The 22,274-nt window shown below is 44.1% G+C and overlaps 1 protein-coding gene across 1 annotated transcript in view; it reads right to left on the minus strand.

The window, feature by feature from the left end:
• Positions 1-22,274, minus strand: part of RTTN (rotatin) — an 84,675-nt gene that overhangs the window by 13,800 nt on the left and 48,601 nt on the right. Inside the window, exons 26-40 of the mRNA XM_087818902.1 lie at positions 21,669-21,823; positions 19,651-19,870; positions 19,194-19,322; positions 18,618-18,728; positions 16,652-16,810; positions 15,512-15,583; positions 13,653-13,842; positions 12,167-12,258; positions 10,046-10,139; positions 8,172-8,364; positions 6,948-7,038; positions 5,060-5,213; positions 4,198-4,335; positions 3,524-3,741; positions 215-320 (exon numbers count right to left, since the gene is read on the minus strand). Of these exons, the coding sequence (XP_087675028.1) occupies positions 215-320; positions 3,524-3,741; positions 4,198-4,335; positions 5,060-5,213; positions 6,948-7,038; positions 8,172-8,364; positions 10,046-10,139; positions 12,167-12,258; positions 13,653-13,842; positions 15,512-15,583; positions 16,652-16,810; positions 18,618-18,728; positions 19,194-19,322; positions 19,651-19,870; positions 21,669-21,823 (2,122 nt within the window). The remainder of the gene's footprint in view (positions 1-214; positions 321-3,523; positions 3,742-4,197; positions 4,336-5,059; positions 5,214-6,947; positions 7,039-8,171; positions 8,365-10,045; positions 10,140-12,166; positions 12,259-13,652; positions 13,843-15,511; positions 15,584-16,651; positions 16,811-18,617; positions 18,729-19,193; positions 19,323-19,650; positions 19,871-21,668; positions 21,824-22,274) is intronic.

A 22,274-nucleotide genomic window follows, 5' to 3' on the forward strand; every position in this document is an offset into this window, starting at 1 on the left:
AGCCTCTATACTATTTAAATATTCTCTACCGCAGGAATTATTGCACACAAAAAATCTACAATACTTTTACTTTAAAAGTAGTGCACATTTAACTATTTTTAGCAACCTTCAAAGTACAAGTTTTTTACATTGAGGCCATAAAAAATTTAAAAGGACAAGCAGTAACCCTGAATTGACATATGCCACAAAAATACAAGGTGCGTGGGCGGCCCACCTTTCAGAGCTAGCGTCTGCGCCCTCCTGCTGACAGCCAGCAGGGACAGCAGTGTGTTCGCAGCCACTCTCCTCAGGACATCGGTGGGGGGCTTCATTTCGTAGCACTGTAAAGATAACAGCACACCCGCAGTTATGTCCCCTAAATCCAGGCCACCCCCTTTCTCCCTGCCCCCTGGACAGCCCCCAGGGTTTTCATCATTGTCGTCACCCCCATGCTGTCGAGTTGCCGAGTAACCCAGACCAGTCACCCCACAGAGGCCCACATGCTGGACGTGTCTGTCTGTCCCCTTGTGAAGGTTTTCACCTATCATCTGTCCTCTGTGCTCCCCACTCACTGGGTGCTCTAGCTCTAAGACTTGACTTGAGTCAGGTGCAATCTTTTGTGGTAAGATCCTCATGTGGATATAAGAACACATTTTTATTACAATTTCAAGGGGTTCACCAATTCGTGTCAGAACAAGAAGGTCCTCATTTGATTTCTAAATATGAGGTAATTCAAATTTCATAACTTGTCCTTCTACAGGTAATTTTCAGAATGATCCAGCTTTATAATATCATGATTAAAATTAAGCTTAAATGTTAATTTTACATAAAATATACTACAACATTATTACTAGCTACAACTTGCCGTACAACTGGGACTTGTACTTGGCAGTGGGAACGGAGGTGCCTGCGGGAGGGGCAGCGACTCCCTCTCAGGCCTCAGTCTGTTGCCTCTGTAGGCAAGTCCCTCCCTGGCCAGGGCTTAGATGCTGGATGCCAGGTCGGGGGTCCTGACAAAGGCCACGCTGAGTGTGCCCGGGAAGAGGGGGAGGGCAGGAAGTGCTCTAGGTGATGAAAGTATTTGCAGTAAATGCTGTAGCCAACCAGAGCACCCTGACTTGTTTATAAAGTCAGCCTTCCCAATGCCAGGATGCTGCTCTTCCACACACACCGGAACCGCAGGTATCAGTGATTCAAGGAAACCCGAACCAACCTCGCCGAAAAATCCTCCTCATCGCTCACTGCAGACCACGGTGCAATGCTCCTCTACTCTGTCCTAACCGTGCTGGGCCTTCTGGCCAGCATCACGTCCTCGGGCCCTGCTGTTCACGTGAACAGGAAGGGCACGACGTATTAGGAAGCACTAAGTAACGGGTTACTATACGCACACCACACGGAGTACTTTACACATGCCGCCATTTGGAGGAAACGGGGGAAATTAGCTAGGCCTTAGGAACATCACCGAGGTGCCCTGCGGCTCATTTTCCTTGACCAAGAAAGTAACAGAAAAAGACTATAAACCAATACCTTTGATAACATCATAGAAAATCAGAGGAAGAGGACAGCACAGTAAGTGGAACAAATCCTGTGCCATTTTTCTACAGACGCTATTTAATTTGGTTCGCCACGCCCACGTGGATCCAGGTTTGTCACAAGTCTAATCGCAGTTTCTTGAAACAAAGCCCCGCCAACAAGCAAGAGAAAGTAGCTGGGAAGTAGAACAGCCCACAGGCAGGTCTCTGAATCCACCCAGCAGGACTGGCTGCAGGAGCCACGGTCCCAGCTGTGGTCAAGGCACCCAGAGCTGCTGTGTTCTGGCCTGGTCAGGGGAGGGCCCAGCTCACGGCCCTCGCTGAGGGGAGAAATCCAGGTGGGCCTGCGAGTGACTCAGGCTCCCTGGAACCAGCAGCGCGTTGCCAGGGCCCCACCCCAATAGAAAACAGCCCCTAGAGCCAAAGTCCAGAACTTAATAATGCTCTGGATGGGGCGGGGAGGACTTTTGTCAAGGTGTGAATCTGAGTTTTCCTGCTCATTATATTCTTTAAAGTGCAAAGTAGGGGTCAAGTGACCAAAAGGGAATGCCGGCGCTGTGACGGTGAGAGAGGGCAGTGGAGCGCTGTCCAGCCATGGTTCTAAAGGAGGAAACACTGAGGGAGGAAACACTGAGCATGATGAGTTGGGGACTCACTGCAGGAAAGCTGTGGCCTCTCGAGAAGGAGAGACACTCAGAAGAGCTTTGAGGACTTTTCCCACTAGAGGCCCTTTCTGAAGGAGCCACTGGAGACAGAGGAGGAAACATCAGGGGACCCCTATCAGCACTCAGAGGCAACCAGAGTCTGCTGGGCAAGAGAGCAGGTCCCGTGAGGAGCCCCATGACCCCTCACAGCAGGTCTGGGCTGGAAGGGTGGCCGCCCTGCCTCTGTCCGCCCGTCTGCGTTCCAGCACACTCAGGCTGCTCTGCGCACGGACATGAGGTCCTGCCGGAGGATCTGAACACAGGACGCTCACAGGCTGAAAAGAGCAAAACCCCCAAATCCTAAGCAGCAAAGGGACGGCAACCCATCGGCGGACAAGAAGCAAGTCCCCGCTGCAAGGGCAATGGGAGCAAGTCCTTGGTGTGCGTGTGCAGGGCCCACGGTCACTGCAAAGGGGGACTCTCAGTATTGGGAGATTATAACAGCTCCTAGTTGTAAAAATCATTGTGCCACTTAGGAAACACTCCAGTCGTCTTCACGGTTAACTTGCTTACAAAGTAACAATACTTTATCATGATTTTAGAATCCTTTTGATGAAACAAACATCTTAGTTCATATTTTAGGGTTGCAAGAAGTAAGTTAAAAGATAAACAGGCATCAGAGCTTCGAAGAGGGCATCTTCTCACAAGTGTGATAACCAGGCCGGCCTCCCTACACACATAACCCCCTTAAACATAGGTGGTTCGCGCATATCAATCAAAAGTCACTTAGGTGAGCGTGTTATCAAACATGTAAACTGTCTTTAAAATGGCAACACACTGTGCTTAAACCTTCCCTCCTGAAGCACCCCAGTGGCCATGACGCTGCTGTGACAAAGGGGGGGGCATAGGTGACCAACACTCCGTTTTGAATTTTTACATCATTCTGGTCAACATCAGAGGGTGGAGCTGGACAGGGAATTGTTAATTTAACTTTACATACTCTTCTACCATTTAAATGGTCATGAATATTAATTATTTTTTAAATCAAATGATCGAAAATATTTTTACAAGACCAAAACTAAAAGTAAAGGGTTTTTTGTCATTTTCTAATCCTTACCTGAGGACACATCTATTGATTTTAGAGAGGAGAGGGAAGAGAGAGGGGAGAGAGAAACATCAATGAAAGAGAAACCAATCAGTTGTTGTCTCCCTTACGTGCCTCGCCCGGGGATCGAGCCCACAACCCAGGTATGTGCCCTGAGCAGGAACTGAACCCACAAACTTGGTGTACAGAACGGCGCTCTAACCAGCTCAGCCCTCCGGCCAGGGCTGAAAGTCAAGTTTTAAAGAAATCAAGAAATCACGTACCTGAATGACGACTTCACTAAGCCGTCCCAGAGCCTTCTGGTTTTCCAGAGTTTTGTCGAGGAGCGCAGCCAGCGCTGGACCAGGACGGGAGCCTGCTCTGTCTTCATCCCGTAGATGCCGCTTTGCCTCCTCAGTCAAGAGGACGGAAAGGAACTGCAGGCCGGCCGTGCAGAGGGCCGGGCGGGTGGCCGAGCAGCCCGCACATTCGCAGACCATGTCTGGAAGACAGTTCCACACACAGGTGCTTGAACATTCCCTCAAGATAAAAAAAGTAAATCACACTGACCTGAGTAATTTTTAGTAAAGTAAAGCAATCAGTAGCTCAAGCATCACAAGAAAAGGATCTATTTACTTTTCCTTCCCTTCTCTTTATACGAGTTCTTTTCTAAATGAATGAGTTTGTACGTGTACAGATGCACAGATACCATTCACGGTCTCTGCTAACACCCCAGCCAAGAGGATTATGTGCAGATGACGACTGACCTCTCCGGGATCTGCTGAGACCCATAAAGTTTCTCCAGTTCTTAACTTTTTGTTATTTCAGTGCTAATCTAAAAAAAGTTAATGTGACTATAATTATTGACTTTACAGAATACGTAATTACATAAAATCGTAAACAATGATCATCTTCATGTATATGAGAAGACCCCAAGCCGGTGATGGCAGCTCCTTACCGACCACAGCCGCCCAGTGCTTGGCCAGCCCCGTCACGATGGGCAGGAGGGAGGCAGCTCCCGCTTTTCTCAACAGTGTGGCCAGTAGGTTAAATAAATGCGTCCACGTCTGATAAAACGCCGATATCAACTCTGCATCTATCAAGTTAATCAAAACATGTCAACTTATTTACAGAAAGGGAAAAAAACCTTTTAAAATACAAAATTCACCACTCATTACACTAAAAATAGAAGGTGCGTACTTGTCAAACGGAGACAAACATAACTCAGCATGAAGCATGAATTTAATTCAATTAATTTATCTTTCTCACTGCTTCTAAATCTCTCTCTCCTCCACCTTCCTACAGGCAAAAAAACACACACTCACACATCCCCTCTTACTAAAGCACACTCAAAAACAAGCAGGAGGTATGGCAAACCCAGTAAGGACTTACTGGACACACTGTAAAAACATGTCGTTTGTGCTACTTCTACAGAAGCAAAGGATCTCTGTTTTATTTCCCCCTCTAGCAGCTTTGCATAGGGATGAAAGGGGAAACAATGCACCAAGGTCAGGGCAGAGTAGAAGAGAATTTTTTGAGGGACCAGAAGAGCACTGCCCCATGAGGAAAGCTGGGCAGAGAAGAGGATCTGCAGCTTTGCCTACAGATGACAATGGCCCAATGAACCTTAAGGGGTAAGGAGAGCATGTCCCTTCTCTCTACTTGGCACAGGGGAGCTGGAGGGCAGCTGCCATCTCAGGACTTCTCTGCACACACCTGTCTTCTCTGCCCTCTCCACCAGCAGTCTCTGCCAGCTTCTGTCTAACCCATCACCACGCAAACCGAGCACTTCCTCCCTACACCGAAACAGGAAAGCTTACCAAACAGATCTTTGGTGCACATGGTGAGAACTCGGAAAATGTTGGTGACGAGAGGTGTCAGAAGCTGCTCCTGAATCACAAGGCCAGGATCTACCAGTAAACAAGACTGCAAAAGCCTGGACAGAGAGGCCAGGTACTCGAGGAGAAAGGACACCTATTGGCAGAAGGAGATGCAGTGAAACAAACGTATCATGTGAAAAGCCCATCTTGGGGACAAAGTACTTTACTTTTCTGTGCATTGTAAGTCACTTCTTTGTACACAGTTAATAAACATCTAATGAAGTATCAATCATAATTTTCAAAGACTATAAATGAATACACAGCCGACAGAGCATTTTTTTTCTCATAAGCATATTGTTAATGGCCACATTAACTGCCCACCAACTATAACAACACCCAACAAAGCAATATTTATAAAGCCAACTACTAAATTCCATTTAGAAAAAGAAACCCTTAGAAAGGTTTATAAATATAATTTTTTAAGCAGCTGAATTGTGGAATCAATATTCTGGGTGAAGCAGAACAGGGCATTCCAAAGCCACGAAGCCTGTAATTTTGTAAAGAAAGAGAAAAATTACAAAATACTCTTCAAAGTGCACAACTGGTCCGGGGACAACAACAATGGACGAACAGCCTAATTCTTGCTATAAGTAAAATGCAAATTGTTCAACATTTGCCCCAACTACCCTTCAACGTGAAAATACTACTCTTAATTACAAAAGGAAAATTCGATCTTCCCCAATATTACCAATAAGGCCATCTCTGGAATGTTGCTTGTAATTTTATAAGTATTAACTGACAAAAACACTTTTCAAAAAAATAATTCCCTGGATATGTAAAAATTAAAGAATAAGCTGTGATATCTCATTCATCCCCAGGAAATGAGATGGTCCAACAAGTCAACTTTAGAGAGATGTTCTGAAGCCCTCTGTCCGCACATGTGTACACACACACACACACACACACACACACGCACACACACTTCTTCCCCCGTCATTCTGAGGCCACTCACAGTACTTCGTGTGACTGTCGTGAGGATTACATATATTATACAAACAAGTTCCCCACATATGTTTCTTACTGCAATTACTCCCTCATCCCACGAGTACTGGACCAGCACCTGCCACGGAGCAGGCATTGTGGCGACACTGAGGATCCAATGAAACACACAAACAGGCAAGGCCCTGCCCGCGTGGGGCTCGCCATACCCCGACTCATCTGCCACTCTGCATTCACGTTCTGCACCAGCCATTCCGGCTTTGTGCTTCTGGGGGAGACCACACATACCCCGTTCCTGGGACCCTGCTCTGTCCCACAGGACTAGCTTCCTCACATACTTCAAGTCACAATTCACTGTCTGAAAGGCCTCCCTTAACCACCATATGTGGAAAACGCTACCCTCCAACTAGGACACCACTCCCTGCTCCCTGCTTTAGTTTTTCTTAGATGTCTACTGGTGACACCATCAGATCTACTGGATTTGCTCTTGATTTTTATGTTCTTAGGGAAGATGCTGGTATACAGCAGGCCCCTGAGAAGGACTTGCTGGCTAGACAGAATGGAGGTGACGCCATTATGCAGACCAGCCCCTCTCAGAGGAAACCCTGCACGGGGCAAGTGCTTAAAGACGCTGCGCATGGTGTTCCCCAGCATCAGGAGTCAAATCTAGGTCTTCAAACCCCACAGCTCTTTTCTATCATCCACAGATATCTCAGATTAAAACGTTAAGTAACCTATTTCAAAGAACCTCATCACACCACCTACAACCTGAGGGATTGTCACCCTCTTCTATGGTTAGTGCATCCATAGCAGAGTTTATGTTTCTGGCACTTGAAGCAAACAGACGTACAGACAGACACAAGACGAGAGGGAGATGTGAGATACCCACCTGAGCCTGCGTGTGCTCCACAGGGGGCGACGAAGGCAGCGGGGCCCTGAGCTCCTGAACACATGTCTCTAGAAGGGTGGCATCCGCGATACTGTCCAGGACAAAAAAAAGAAAGCCCTCCAGATGGTTAGCAGGCTTCTCATTACAGATTAGTCAGAATTTCAAGTCTGAAGGTAACCTTGAGTAGAATTCAAGAGAAAGGGTTTTTGTAAAGAAAGTCAGTAAATGTTTATAAAAAGCTATTTCAGAACACAGGAAAAGATCTCATCAGATGAATGTGGGAAGCAAAGAACTCCAAAGAAACATATCTAACGAAACCTTGTCAAAGCATCTCTCCTAACCTTCACAGTAACCACGCAACAGGTGTCACCAACGACACTCTGGAGGTCAGAGCTTTCCTGAGGCTGCAACATGAGTGGGGGAATGACCTCCAGTTAGCCCGTAAATTGGACTGATCTCAGTAGCTAAGGCCTTTCTTACTGTGCCATTTAACCAATAAGAAAGTCAGAAAAAGCTATGTCAGAGGCTTATTCACATCAGATAAATGAAAGAACCAAATCATGTTCCCTAAATGTTATGGGAATACTTTCTCCTAAAAAGTTCAGTCCCCCATAACTAAAGAACCCCAAATGGCCCGGCCGGGCGTGGCTCAGCGGTTGAGTGTCGACCTAGGATCCAGGCGATCAGGGTTTGATTCCCGGTCAGGGCACATGCCCGGGTTGCCGGCTTGATCCCCAGTCAAGGGCGTGCAGGAGGCAGCCAATCTCAGTCTCTCTCCCTCTCCTTTCCTCTCTCTGAAATCAATATATTTAAAAAAGAAAAGAAAAAAAAAGAAACCCAAATGCGTGTTAAAATGAATTTTAACCCTTGGATGTTATTCTGATAGGACCACTCAGCGCTAAATCCGCAAACTCCTTCACTTCCAGGCAGAATGACCAAGGGATGAACTATTCCTGGACAAAGAGGGTTTAGAGCCTCTGACCTCTACAAGATCAGGGTTGTTTTGAGAGGGGCCTTAAAAGTCAATATGAAAGACCAATACACAGGTGGTTTAATGGATCTAAAATAAAAGTGGTCAGGACATCTCTGGCGAAAGCAAAAACCTGCAGTCTAACGAGCTGCAAAGGATGAAGACTCATCCCAGGACATGAAGCCGTACACAGAGCCATGAGGACAGTGCGCAGGATCCACCCCCCACGTCTCTCTGGAGTACTTCTCTCTTACCCACAGAGCAGCTCAAGCAGCCGAGCCCGTCGGAAGGCAGCTGCCGTGTCCCGTGGAACGATCACCAGGAGGCTGTCGGAGAGGCTGCACAGGGCTGAGAGCAGGGGCGGGGTGACCAGGACGCACGGTCTGGGCACAGGAGCATAAAGGGAAGAGTCCTGAGGGAGCCGTGGAAATGCAGTTTCAGGCTGACCTGGGAAGGAAAACAAGCCCAGGAAGCGTCACTATTGTGTTCACCTTGCACCAAGCGCTGCTCTGGTCTTGCGGCTCAGCCAGCACGAATGTGATGCTCTCCCGTGCCATTCGAGGACTGTGCGGACGCAACAAAAAGGCTCAAACACTTTTTCTGTCACCGAAGGGATCAGCAATCAGTGAGCTGTATGCATACACATTCAAAGCACAGTCCTTCCAAATCGAGTGATGAAACCGCCCCACACGTGTGCGTGTCCACGCAGACATTCGCTGCGTTATCATGCATGGTGGCCAAGGGAAGCAAAGGCAAATAGCCACCAGCTGATGAAGGGGTAAGCAACGTGGTACAGCCAGACAGCAGGACGCCGTGTGGAAACAAAGAGGAGTGGAGCCCTGACACACTCTTCAACATGGCTGAGCCTGGAAAATATGCTATGTGAGAGACCTTAGACACAAAGGCCAAGTGCTGTATGATTCCATGTACATGAATGTCCAAAACAGGCCAGTCTATAGAGAGGGAAAGTATATTAGCAACTGTGTGGGGCTGGGGAGGGCCGGGGAGGGGCAGTGACTGCTAATGGATACCAGGTTTCCCTGGAAGTGATGGAAATGTTCTGAAACTGACTGTGGTGACAGCTGCACAACTCTGTGACGTACTAAGAACCAATGCACTGTACCCTAAAATGGGTGAACTGCAGCGCACGTCAGTAACATCTCAATAAAGCTGTTCAAAAAGGTGACACAACACACTCAGAGATAAATATTTATGAAACCTGTTATCAAATCTGTTCCATTCTGTGTCCTTAGCTACTCAAACAATCTCAGTCTGCTCCTTTAGTTCTCAAGAGAATCAAGTATTTCCCGCAATTAAATACTTTTATGTACTGTCAACATAAAAAACTGCTAAAAGCCAACATCGGAAATTGTTTAGGAAGTTATGGAACAAATACTGAAATAAATTTCAGAGCACTGTCTTGATTAAGCAAGCATTTCTGAGTTTCAGACAGCATTTCCTGAGCAGATGCTTATGCCTCAGCGCTTGAAGTCACCTTCTCTTTAGACAGCATACTCCCGACAGGCCAGGGATTTAACGCTACGCTGTAACCTTCAAGTACAGACATATGTGTTCATGTGCGTGCATATATATTTGGAAGCATAACAGAGTCAGAAGCAGTCCCTAATGCAAAGTGTAAAGTTAATACATAGCCATTAATAAGAATAAGCCCAGGGCTACTCATCACGCACGTGTAATAACAGACTTGATGCATTTTGTGAACTTCAAAATGGAAGCACAGTCTTTGAAAACACTCGGGACCAGGTTCTCCTCCTTTCCAGGGGACGTCTGTGCGAACAGAGGTGCTTTCCGAGGAGGGAAGGAATGGTTACTAACACCCGGCCAGCCCGATGATCGGTGCTTCACTAAGGAACCGGACAGCAGTCAGACTACGTTTTGGACGGTGAGCTCCCGTGTCTTAGCTAAGAGTGTATGTGTTGTTACTTCCTGACATCCTCATTCTAATTTACCCATCAGGTTCTGCGGCATTTCATTCTGTTCTTATCCAGACATTTTGTTCTGGGACTTATTTAATTTTGGTCTTATCCAGACATTTACTTTCAAAATATCTGTCTGGACCAACTTGTCCCTTTTCTTTCTGAAAGTGGGATGTCTTCCTATAAGGTACCTGGAGCCACAAATTGGTCACACGAGGCCTCGGGGAGAGACGCAGCCGAGGGCACCGGTGGTGAAAGTCCCGCACTCCCCGATGAAGGTGCCACCTGTGGGCCAGCAAGAAAACTGTTTTACTCACAACAGTCACTCATTAATGTTGTACCTGGAAAATGAAGCACACGCAGTAGATACAGAAGACAGACACCCTTAAACAGAAGGTTCATAACAAAACTACACTCACTAGTCTAACTGGAAAACGTTCTGTATTTTGAGTTATCAGTTTTTGAACAACATTGTCTGCTTCTTATAGAACCTGTTACAGTTTATGTACATCAGTAACCCGCAGGAGTGAGGTTCTGATCTGAAGCCATGAGGACATTAAGGTCCCAATAAGGCCTGTTTTTTCTTATTACCTGAATGCTGAAAGGCTGAAATATACAACTTCACCTACAATTCACTGTGTCCTTCAGATACTTTGCATTTTCTGCTTTTTATGAGCTTCATTTATCTAGCTATTTACTTTTAGACTCCACACGTAAGAGAAATCACATGGTAGTTGTGTTTCTCTATCTGACTTCGTTCACTCAGCATAATGCCCTCGAGGGCCCCCCTTGTCCTCGCAAATGGCAAGGTTCCCTTCTTTCTTAGGACTGAATAATATTCCACCGTGTGTATACATCCTAATTTCTTTATCCACCTAGGCACCCATGGACAGTCAGGTTGTCACCATGTCTTGCTTATTGTAAACGATGCTGCAATGAACATGGGGTGCCTGTATCTCTGAGTTAGTGTTTTCATTTTCTTTGGATTAATTTCTTGATTTCTTAACTCACAATAAAAGAGTTTTTCAAAGTTTGAAATGGGACCCACACACTTTAATAGTGCCTATGAAAAAATTAGAACTATTAAAAAATTGCTCTCTACTTCTCCCCATACTGTAAAAGAACTGTTTAAAAACTCAGGCAATATGCTGACATTGGGTTTCAGAATACTACATTTTTTAAAACATTAAACTTAAGTTCTGTAGAAGGCGAACACAGTGTCACCACAGGTTATAGGTGGGAAGGCAGAGTAGCCTCCTGCTCTGAAGCAGCCTGCGCTGCTGAGTCTGGCAGCTCCTGTGGGAAATGTGCCTTCTCTAGGGATGGTCACTCTTTTCCTTCCCACCAGTTATTTTCTCTGTGGCAGATGAACTTCCCACACCGGACAGGTCCACCACCTGGGTGCACATACTATTTCTAGCTCGGAAGGGAAAGCATGACATCTAGTGGAGCCAGGGTAATTATTCTAATTTTCCAAGTACAGGTTCAATTTAGGACTAAAATTCAACTCTTCTGAGTCTAAAAAAATAAAAGACTCTTAAAACTGCAGCAAAATGTCCCAGTCCCTTGAGACACTGTGTGGCTCCTATAGCTGCCTGTATAATAGCTGTTATTCTTATACTATTCTGCTCCTGGAAGCACAGGAGACAAGACTCTGCAGTCCCAGGTTCTACAAACGCAGTAACTGTTCCAGAAACACTTTACAATCGAACGAACGAACGCACTATTCCTAATTGAGAATGGCTGATCCCAATGCTTGTAAAACAAATGAAACCTAGTGTCAGTCACTACTTAGAAATACTTAGTGTGTCAAACTTTTTAGAACAGAGCAGCTTATGAATGAGAAGAAACAGGAAAAAAAGGCAGGCGGGCGAATATAAACTTCAGGTATTTCACAGGATCAAGACGAGCTTGTCTGAGGCACGTGTGTAGAGACATGCTCACCAGCACCAGCAGGAATCATTCCAGTGGGTCACCTGTCTCCAAATTGCCTTGGCCTCAAGCAAAATGTCAGGGTAATCAGCATTCTTAATTAGCTGAGATCTGTTTTCTTCTACAACTATTATAAACATGTTAAAGTTTGGTTCTATCAGAAAAGATAGGAAAGAGGGTGAAAACTCATCTAAAAGGATAATCAGTGTGGTGACAAGAGGAAGGCAGCCCCTCCTTCTGCGCAGACAGCACTTCAGGTAAATCACAGCTTTACGATCAAACAAAACTTCACACTTCCTACCAGGCTCCTCTCTCTACTGTGTAAATTCATACTGTTCAGGAGACTCTAAAAGAAGCACTTATGAATTCTTTGGAAGTACCATGGTTTCCGAGGTGGAGAGAGAGCTTGGGTCTCGGTCTTGATTGGGCATTCTGGATGGAGCCCTCCAAAACTCTAGTGAGTCATCCAAACCTGTGACAACAGGTAAACAACGGTCAACGGAAGTCTCCAGGGTACTGTAACCATTAATGGAAAACAGTCATCCTGTGAAACCAGTCAAGACCTAAGGAAAGAGGTCCGCCTAATTTTTATTACCCTAATTAATTTATAGATAAAGCTTGTTTCACAGAAAACTTAATGCAATTAGCTGACTGTGCATTAGCTTAATCTAATGCAATTTATCAAGAACACCAGCCACCAAACTGTAATGTGTGTGAGAACCACAGGGAGCTCGCAGAAGCAGCTCTGGGTCCTCTCCCTCCCTTTCCCCAAATCAGGGCGGGCGTAAGTTTGTACTTCTAACAAACTCACAGCACATGTCAGTGTCGGTGGCTCAAGGGCCCTGCTCTGAGTGACAAAGACCCAAAGACATCCAAACAAATGGGTCACTTTCCTAACAGGGACATTTATTTAGAACGTTCAAAATGCCTTCAAATGTCATTTTCCCAATTCCTCCAAGAAGTGAGCAGAAAAGTGATTTAGAAACTTATGCTTAAATATTTCAAGATAAAGAAACTTCATGTCTGCAATTTACCCTTAAATGTCTCAGAAAAGCATAGACATACATACGTGCATCTAAATTAATAAATTTTATTCATTCACACACACATATACACACACACAGCATGGGGAGCCAAGTATAATAAAATGGTAACATTTGGGAATTGTACCTTTTCCGTAAGTATGAAATTATGTCAAAATTTTTAAAAATTACTTTAAAATTAACGTTAAAATCTCATCCATTTTTATGACTAAGTCACTAAAAATTAATGTAAGACATAATTATTATTTACATATGCTAAGATTTTATACTCAGGAAATGCAAGAGAATCTACAAATAGAAAAGGTTTCAGCAAGATAGTTTGATAAATGAGTAACATGCCAAATATGAGTAACTTTTCAATACATTAGCAAAACAAATGAGAAAACTTAGTAGGAGAAGGTCTTATTCATGGTTGCCTGGGAAGAGCCTCTTAAAGTTCAAGGTGACACCAGAAGAAAGTATAAAACTTTGCTGAAGGGCATGAAGTAACTTATGAAACATTTATATGATTTCAAAAATGATTTCCATGAAGAATTTATAACATAGGAAAATGCTCCGGCGATGTTTAGTGACAGGAGGGGATACAAAAATGTACATAAACTATGAATACAATTATGTAAAACAAACAAGAGCTGCCCAGAGGAAGAAGACTGAAAGGAAACACACCTAACGCAACACAGGTAACGTCTGGGTAGTGGACCAACAAAGAAACCAGTTTCCCTGTGTATTTGTCATTGTTTTCAAATATTCTGTACTAAACACACTGGTCTTTAACAGTTTACAAAGTGTTACATTATATAAAAATAGAAAACGGTGCACTTACCATTTAAATCACTGCCTTCTAAAGTTCCACCAGGAGCAGGACAATTCAAATCAAACATAACCCGCCCCAGGTAACACTGTTTCACCATCTGATGCAAATGCTCATAGAAATGGCAGTGACACAAGAGAGCCTGCAGGGCGGGCTTCCCTATGAGCGACAGCCCCGAGTCCTCGTCATGGACACACGGGCCCTGGAGGAAAAGAGGGAGAGAAAGAGAAAGGTCACTACTTATCACATGAATTCTTCACCAAGACCATGGTCTCCCCACACTCCCCAGGAGCGACGTGGCCCCACCCCTGAGGGTCCTGCGCTCACAGCCAGGGACCTAGGGCCTTACTTCCCAGCACTCCAGGTCTCTGCTGCCTAAGAATCCAGTGAAGGCAGAGGCTACCCTCCACCTCCTGTGGGACCATTTAGTTTAAAATTCTTCTATAAAATAGTAAAACTTTAACCAAGTAATTGTGTACTTGAGCCATAAACACAAAAAGCTATTTTACAACCTACACAGGACAGTAAGTATTAAAATATCAGAAATAACATGGTCTGAGCAATCACATTTGCAATTAGACTTCATACCTATGAACAGGCTAGATAAACGCATGGGCCTATCAACATTCACAGTGAGAGCTGTTGGCCACTTTCCTTCCCGCTGCACTAACCCTGACAAGGGGAAAACAAACACACACACACACACACACACACACACGGGCAGGCACGGCGCACACACTGCTCACCAGGAGGCTGAGGGCATGGAAGCAATGCCCCCACCACCCCACCCCGGAACAAGGAGCACATCTAGAGCCCAGATCTCCACCGACAGAAGTCAGGGCTCTCTGAGCAGATGTGTGATCCAGGCTGGGCTGGAAGAGTTTAGAACATCCTGCTGTACAGAGTGAGGAAGTGCTCAAGGACGGGTGAAGGCGTGTGAAAAGGACCCCAGACTCTTCATGAAGGGGTCCTTTTGGCCAAATCTGGAACAATTTAAACATCTAAATAAATAATGACAGAAACAGATTATAACCCATGAAACAAACTAAGTTTTCTGGAGTCCACCTTGGTGTAAATTTTAAAACGTGAAAAATAATAATTGGGGAAGGACAGCTCTTCCTTACAGTAAATGTAACAAATGGGGTAGAAACGATGGAATGAGATGATCACCACTTGGCAATTATTCTGTAATAACTGCTTCAGACAAGAACCTCAAGTAGAAGTTAAAACCAGTGAAAGAAAGCTGGTAAGAAATAGGTATTTATGCCGTCTCAGAGCACCGCCCTGTGAAGGAAAAACGCACTGCACAATGAACATATGGGTGGACTTGACCTCCACCAGGTGAGCAGAGCGAGCATCCCTGCACCAGGCCAGAGATAGCTTGTGTCCTGCCACCCTGACTAGAGCACACACTTCCATGAAACCACAGCCTCGACGACTTCTGCAATACGTGCACAGTAAACACCGGGTGAGCTACTGTTTCTGTTTAAAATTACTTTATACTACAGCCCTGTCGAGTGGCTCAGGTGCTTGGAGCACCATCCAATACACCAAAAGGTTGGGGGTTCGATTCCTGGTCAGGGCGCTCGGCAACTGATTGATGTTTCTCCCATATTGATGTCTCTCTCTCTCCCCTCCTCTAAAATCAGTAAAAACATATCCTAAGGTGGAAAATAAAAAAGCAATAATAAAATAAGCACTACAGAGCAGAACTTATAAATCTGATCAAGCATAAGAAAATTTCATTTTCTTTTAAGAGATCCTGCTGCCTTGTAAGAACTTTCATCAGTAATGAAATACATACCTGATGAAACTTTATCACCAATTAATTTCAGTACCTACCAGGCTGACCGCTGTTTAAAGTCACCCACCTGCCAAGTATAATCCTTTACAATTGCTGATGGCATTGGGATCACAAGGAGATTCTGAAGAATAAATGCAGCCTGAAATTTAAAAAAAGAAGTCAATACTGCCACCCTGTGGTCGCCGCTGAAATAACCGGCATGTCGCAACAATAGCAGAAAACGTATCACTGGTCCACCACACATGCTGACGGTCACCATGAGAAATGCCAACTGCGTTTCCTGCGGGGTGATGACCTAACAGTGGATGACATTATTTCATTGGGATGTATATTTTCTCCTATTGCAGAAATTTTATTTTTCAAAAAAAAATGATTTGTAAAATATAAACTGTTCTGTAGCACTTAGGAAATACATTTTCATGCTTCTATCATCCCCTACAGACTAAATGTGCAAGTACGTACACACACACCCCTCTCCCGGTCTCCCTCCCTCTCTCATACAAGGTCCTCTCAATAAAAATTTGCTACCTTAAAAAGGGTAACAGAGGGGATCCAAAGAATAAAATTCTCAACCATCATAACTGGAAGTCAGTAGATGATATTTAAAGTGGTCAGCGAAGGATGCTACTGTTTTAAGCATTACATTAAAAACAAACACAGCCCTTGGATTGGGAACTAAGGCAATGGTGAGCGCAGGAGCTGCTGTTTCCTTTATTTGACCCCAAGCATGACTTGATTACTGTTTTTAAAACTAATGGCATCAATCATCACTTTGATAAAAGCAGAAACTAAAAACACCCACAAACTATTTGGAAGAATTAAAGTTTACTTTTCTTCTCATATGGTATATGATAAATACTACCAAGTATCTGGACGGCCCCTTAACTAAAGCTTATAAATATCAGAGACCAATAAACATCGTGGTGATACAAAAGTACTTTTTTCTGTCAACCTTTTCAATGTGTAATAAAAGAGTTTATTAAAAATACCAAATTCTGCTTTGACCATATCAGAATAAAGGACTCCAATATTTACTGTTAATTAATACCTTTTTCTTTCTCTACTACCATTTTATTTGGGTGTTTTGCAGGCACAAGAGACGATGGTCAGGGGTCGTCCACCATGTTCAACGGGGAGTTGGTGTGGTCACAAGGACATCAATGGGTTTCCAAGGGAAAGGGGAAGAAGTGCAGAGAGGCAGGCCTACCTCCCGGCGCACCATGCTGCATTCCAACGGGTCCAGGAGGGTGTTCACCACAGTCCCCCAGAGCCCACCAGAAATGTTCTGGCAGCTGCTGGCCAGGGCCACACAGCCGGTTTCCAGGGTGGTCAGTGCGGATCCCAATCCCAGGGAAGTGAACCTCACCTGTGCAAGTTAAAGAAAAGGTTGTCAAAGCAAAGAATCTGATGCCCTAACAACATAAATTCTTAATTTCTCTGGCACATAAAGTTATCATACTTTTATGATAATTTGATGATCCTAAATTATAAAAGACACTGATTAGAAGACAGTGCCCTGTAAGTTTACAAATGAGTAAAATTCTACTCCACAATTCAAGAAAGCAATAACCAAGGGGGAAAAAAGTTAAATAGAAGCAAATGTCACAAAAGTCAAAACCAGGTATAAATTAGAAAAAATACAACTTTTTCTAGAGAAAGCATAGGGGACTTATATATCTTTACAGAACCAATTCCTGTTTATTCCTCATTTTTAAAGAGATTACCTATTATTTTGTTCCACCTTCCTTAGTGTTTCTTCCAAATATTAATGGTTTTAACTTTTTTGAAACTTGTTTTAGAAAATAATGGAGTTTTTTTTTGGTAAGACATTTAGTACTTTCCCTCAATTTTTTTTTAAATGTTTCAAGATTGATGCGGTGTGACAGGTTTGCCCTAGAATCACTGCTGCTCAAGTTACGCATTTTGGTGAACTTCTGACTTCTGATCCCAAATACTGGGTTTCAAAGATAACTATATGGTATCCAAAAAAGTCCAAGTTCAATGTGTTAAAAAGTGTAACCTCTAGGTTCAGATCAAATACTAGCTCTGTAAATCAAGGTTACCATATAATAGGATATAACTGCTTCTTGCTTGAAATTAATGGACAGTGTGTATAGCCAATAGTACTGTATTACAAACTTAAACATCTGCTAAGAGCAGATCATAAAGTTCAACAAGCAAGCGGATCAAAAGTAAGACAGCAGGAAGCAGCAGCTGCTGGAGGTGGAGGAGGTGTTATTAGCACTGACTGTGGGGGGGTCTCTCCAAGAGCAGGAAGCTGTGCATGTTAAATGTGTACAGCTTCCTGCACGACCACTGAGTGGAAAATTCATCACTACTATGAAGCTGCAGGGTGGCGGGACTATCGACTAAGTGACACTCAAATGTCAACTGGCAGCTGGCCCTCTAAGTTGGTTGAAAATGGCTGGGTTTTTCTAACAACTTTCACTGTTCTTTCTAAAAGTGATAGATTCTGTAATTCTTTTTGTCTATTTTTAATCTATACTCTAATGAGTCTGACTGAAGAGGGGGTGGTATAAAATGAAATCCATCCCCCAGCATTCATATGGTGAAGCCGTAACTCCCGAAGTGACTGTGTCTGAGGTCAGGGCTTTTGGGAGGTCATGAAAGGTCAGTGAGCTCATAGGGCAGGGTCCCAATCTGATGAGAAGGTGGCCATCTGAAGGCAAGAAAGAGAGCCTTCAACAAAGCCAACCATCTTTTTTTTTTAATATATCTTTATTGATTTCAGAGAGAGGAAAGGAGAGGGAGAGAGAGAGAGAAACATCAATGATGAGTCATTGATCGAGCCCGCAACCCGGGCATGTGCCCTGACCGGGAATCGAACCCTAAACGCCTGGATCCTAGGTAGATGCTCAACCGCTGAGCCACGCCCGGCCGGGCAGAACCAACCATCTTATTAGCATCTTCACCTGGGGCCTCCAGCCTCCAGGCTGTGAGAAAATAAAGTTTTGTCCCTTGAGGCCCTCCCGCCCGACTATGGTATTTTGTTACAGCAGCCCAAGCAGAGATGGGATTAAGTCAAGTTTAAGGACAGTTTAAGGAAGTTTAAAATTGTCTCCTTTTGGAACCTACAACTATGCAAATGCATATGTTTTGTTTCATTTGCTCTGTATCTACCCATAATACACTCAACTTTTCTTCACACGGACCTCTGGGTCTCGGTCCACCCACAGTGGGATCAGCCAGGCCAATCCTTGCTGCGTAGCTGTCTGCTCCTCACCGTGAGCACCCAGAGGCAAGAACCAAAGTGACACCCACTCCTAAAATCACACACACACAAAAAAGGAAACAGAAACACATTAGGGGAGTATCTAAGAATAAAATACAAGGTGTTTTAAATAACTCTGAATTTTAAAAAATCAAAACAAAGTAAAAGCGTACTTAAGACTTGGTTTTAATTCATTGTTTAGCCAAAACAAGGCAAACAAAAATATAAGCTTCTCCTTAAAAGTTAAATATACCATTTTTTCTTCAGAACAGCTATTTTCCCCATGATTTAGAAATAACATGTCTACAATGCAGATTTCAATCAAAATAAATTCTGAATAAAATTCAGATTTGTGTACATGCAACTTCTAAGAAACATCTTAGTCAAACATTTTTGTCTCCAAGAAGAAAAGTGACGAGACGTTTTTAGAGAGTAAACTACAGGCTGCAAGTGTGTTAGACGCCCCACACTCCTTTCCTAGCAACTGCTGGAAGACGGGCAGCTCTAGCACTCTCACCGAGCTCGGGTCCTCGGCCATCATCTCATGAGACAAGTGAAGCAAGCAGAGAATTGTGCTCTTTGTGACACCCTTCCCCATGAAGGACATGGCATTTCCTCCACGCTCCACGTAAAACGAAGTAATGACCTGAAAAGCAAACGTAGGCAGGTTCACAGCAACGCTACTCTGAGCAGTAAGGCCAAACCTATCACTTGCTACTGATTCGTCTAAATCAAATCCTAACCACATAAAGTGTACGTAATACATTCAGTTTATACATTTAAAAGGGTTAAGATGGTGAATTTTATGTTATGTTACTTCACCACAATTAAAACATATACTCTCTTACATGTTTGTCAATAAAAATCATTAAAACGTAACTGTGCCTGGCACACAGGAGGCGATGAATATAGTACCCACTGTTATGTGAGGGTTGCGCTTATGGCCGTTACGGCCACTGGCTATTTTTACTTACTTCCAGGAGACCTGCCAAGTACTTCCCACAAATTTCGAGTGGCTGCGAGAGCGGGGAATGCGAGCTCCACCCTGGCAAGGCTGTGAGGTGAGCCATCCCTCGCAGGGTCCTCTCAAGGGAAGGCAGGCCGTAGAAGTGAGGGGCGTCCGTGACCCGCAGGCACTGGAGCAGCTGCAGAGCCAGCTGCGTCTGGAACACGCGGAAAAGTCCCAAGCATTTCCTGTGAGTGCAGAGGAGGAAAACATCAACCACAAAACAAACGTGACAGGCTTAGCAGGTGGTGTCTTCCTGGTGGTAGAGGGTCCCTGACAAACACTGTATCAGAAAAGTCTGAACTCAGAGAAAAGGCAGGAAACATTCTGTCTCAAAAGAAGAGGTCAAAGGAGAGCTCAAAAAAGAGGAGCTCAGTGAAAGCGCCAGCTCAGGCGCCGAATACAAAACACTGGCCATCACTGCGCTGAGAACACACCGTGAGCATCGATCTTGCCACCCAAAACGACAGAAAAACTGCAATGGAAAATTAAATGCATATAGTAAGTGAGTTTATTGCCACACTAAACCTGTACTTTTAATCATTCACTATCATTAAAAATAGAATTTTTAATTAACCAAAATGTATTTTTCCCCAGAAAGCTAAAAGAAAAAGTTTCAATGCATTTGACACATAATTTATACAAAACCATCAGAACAGTCAAGAGGCATTTTCTATTAGAAAACAAAACCTCTGAAATTAAGTAGCCAGGCATGGATCCAAAAATGTAATTCCTGAAAGAAGTAATATCACTGTATAAGAAAATACAGAATAAAATCTAAAATTTCTTCAGTTTTACAGACCTTTAAATTCTAAAACTGACAACGACTGACTGTATTATTACCTATTCCATCCCAATATCAAGTGAGTAAAAGACAACCCACAGAATTGGAGAAAGATCTGCAAATCATATATTTGATTAGGGGTTTATGTCCAGAATATACAAAGACAGCTCAAGAAGAACAAAACAAACAGCCCAATTCAAAAGCAGAACAAGGACCTGAATGACGCTTCCCCAAGGGCGCAGTAATGACAGGTGCTGGGGAGGATGTGGGGAAATGACAGCACTCGGTGTGGCTGGGGGATGTGGAAGATGTGACTGCTGTGGGAAACAGCTGGGCTCCTCCTCAAAAAGTTGAAGATAGATTCACCACGTGAATTAGCAATTCCAGTCTTAGGATAATCTTGAGAGCGGAAGCCTGTATATGGATGTTCACAGAAGCACTATCCAAAATCCTCAAAGTGGAAACAACTCATGTGTCTGTTTAACCAACAGGTAAATGGATAAACAGAATGTGGCAGATCCACACATGACTATTAGTCGCAGGGAGAAGTAAGCACTGACATGGGCTATAAGACAAATGCCCTTGAAAACGTGGTGTTGGGTGAAAGCAGCCAGACACAAAAGGCCACATGTTGTTTGATTCCATTTACATAAAATGTCCAGAGCAATGAAATCCACATACAGAAAGAACATTAGTCACTTCCATGGTCTTGGGTGAGGGGTGACTGGGAAGGGGCTGCTGAAGGGCACAGGGTTTCTTTGGGGGGAAATGAAAATGTTTTGCACAGTGCTGGTTGCACAACACTGTGAACATACACAAAGCCACCAATTGTTCGCTTTGAAATGGTCAAAACAGATAGTAAAATTTACCTAATTTTAAAAATTAAAAAAAGGAAGTCAGAACAACAGACATTTGAAAATCATGAATGCAGAAATATTCATAAAGTCATAGAAACGGACATGGCTGCTCAGGCCAATATGTTCAGAATTAAGAAGACCAAGACCTGAAACTGAGAGAACAGCGAACACTGCGTGTGAGACTGAACCAGGCTACAGACTCAGCTGAAACAAAAACGGCCGCCCCCCATTACTACTGAAGTCCTCCCACCTCTTCACTGAAGCGAGTGAAAAGTAAACTCTCTGGAAATCAAGAGAATCTGGTTCTCTATCCCTGTCCCCAAACCTGCAGGGACAGGCCGGTACCTGTCGGTGACGGCCGAGAAGCTGAGCAGCAGAGTATTGAAGAGCGCCAGCAGTTCCTTCTGGAGCTGTTGCCTGACGGCGGTCCGGACGTCGTCTGCCTCCTCTCGTGCCTGTGACTCTGTCAGAACCAGCAGGTCCAGCAATGGGTTTGGACTCTGAAAATGAAATCAGTAAAGAGTATGTCTACTCTCTACCTGAGCTGTGTGTTGCTTCCTGCAGCGGTATTTGTGGCTCATCATGTTCTGTGTTAACTGAGAGCTGTACACCTAACTGGCAGGTATGGGTCTCTACTGCATTCCTGGGGACGGTCTACATCCAAAGGGTGCTTCATACATCACCTCAACCAAAAGAAAGCACATCTATTCTAGAAAACCGAGGAAAACACAGAGAAGTGCAACGAGAAAAATAACCACCACCCGTAATCACACCTCGCAGAAACAGTGGCTTTCAGCATGCTGGTACACACTTCTTTTTCTGCGTGTGTGAGTATAAATGTAATTATAATTCTGTATTTTTAACAAAACTGAGGTCAAGTGAAAAAACCCACTATTATAACCGTTTTTCTTACTTAAAGTTATTATCAATACTTCTTCAAAAACTTATAAA

Source organism: Miniopterus natalensis, chromosome 7 (assembly GCF_054644295.1).
Source record: "Miniopterus natalensis isolate mMinNat1 chromosome 7, mMinNat1.hap1, whole genome shotgun sequence".
Lineage (NCBI taxonomy): Eukaryota > Metazoa > Chordata > Mammalia > Chiroptera > Miniopteridae > Miniopterus > Miniopterus natalensis.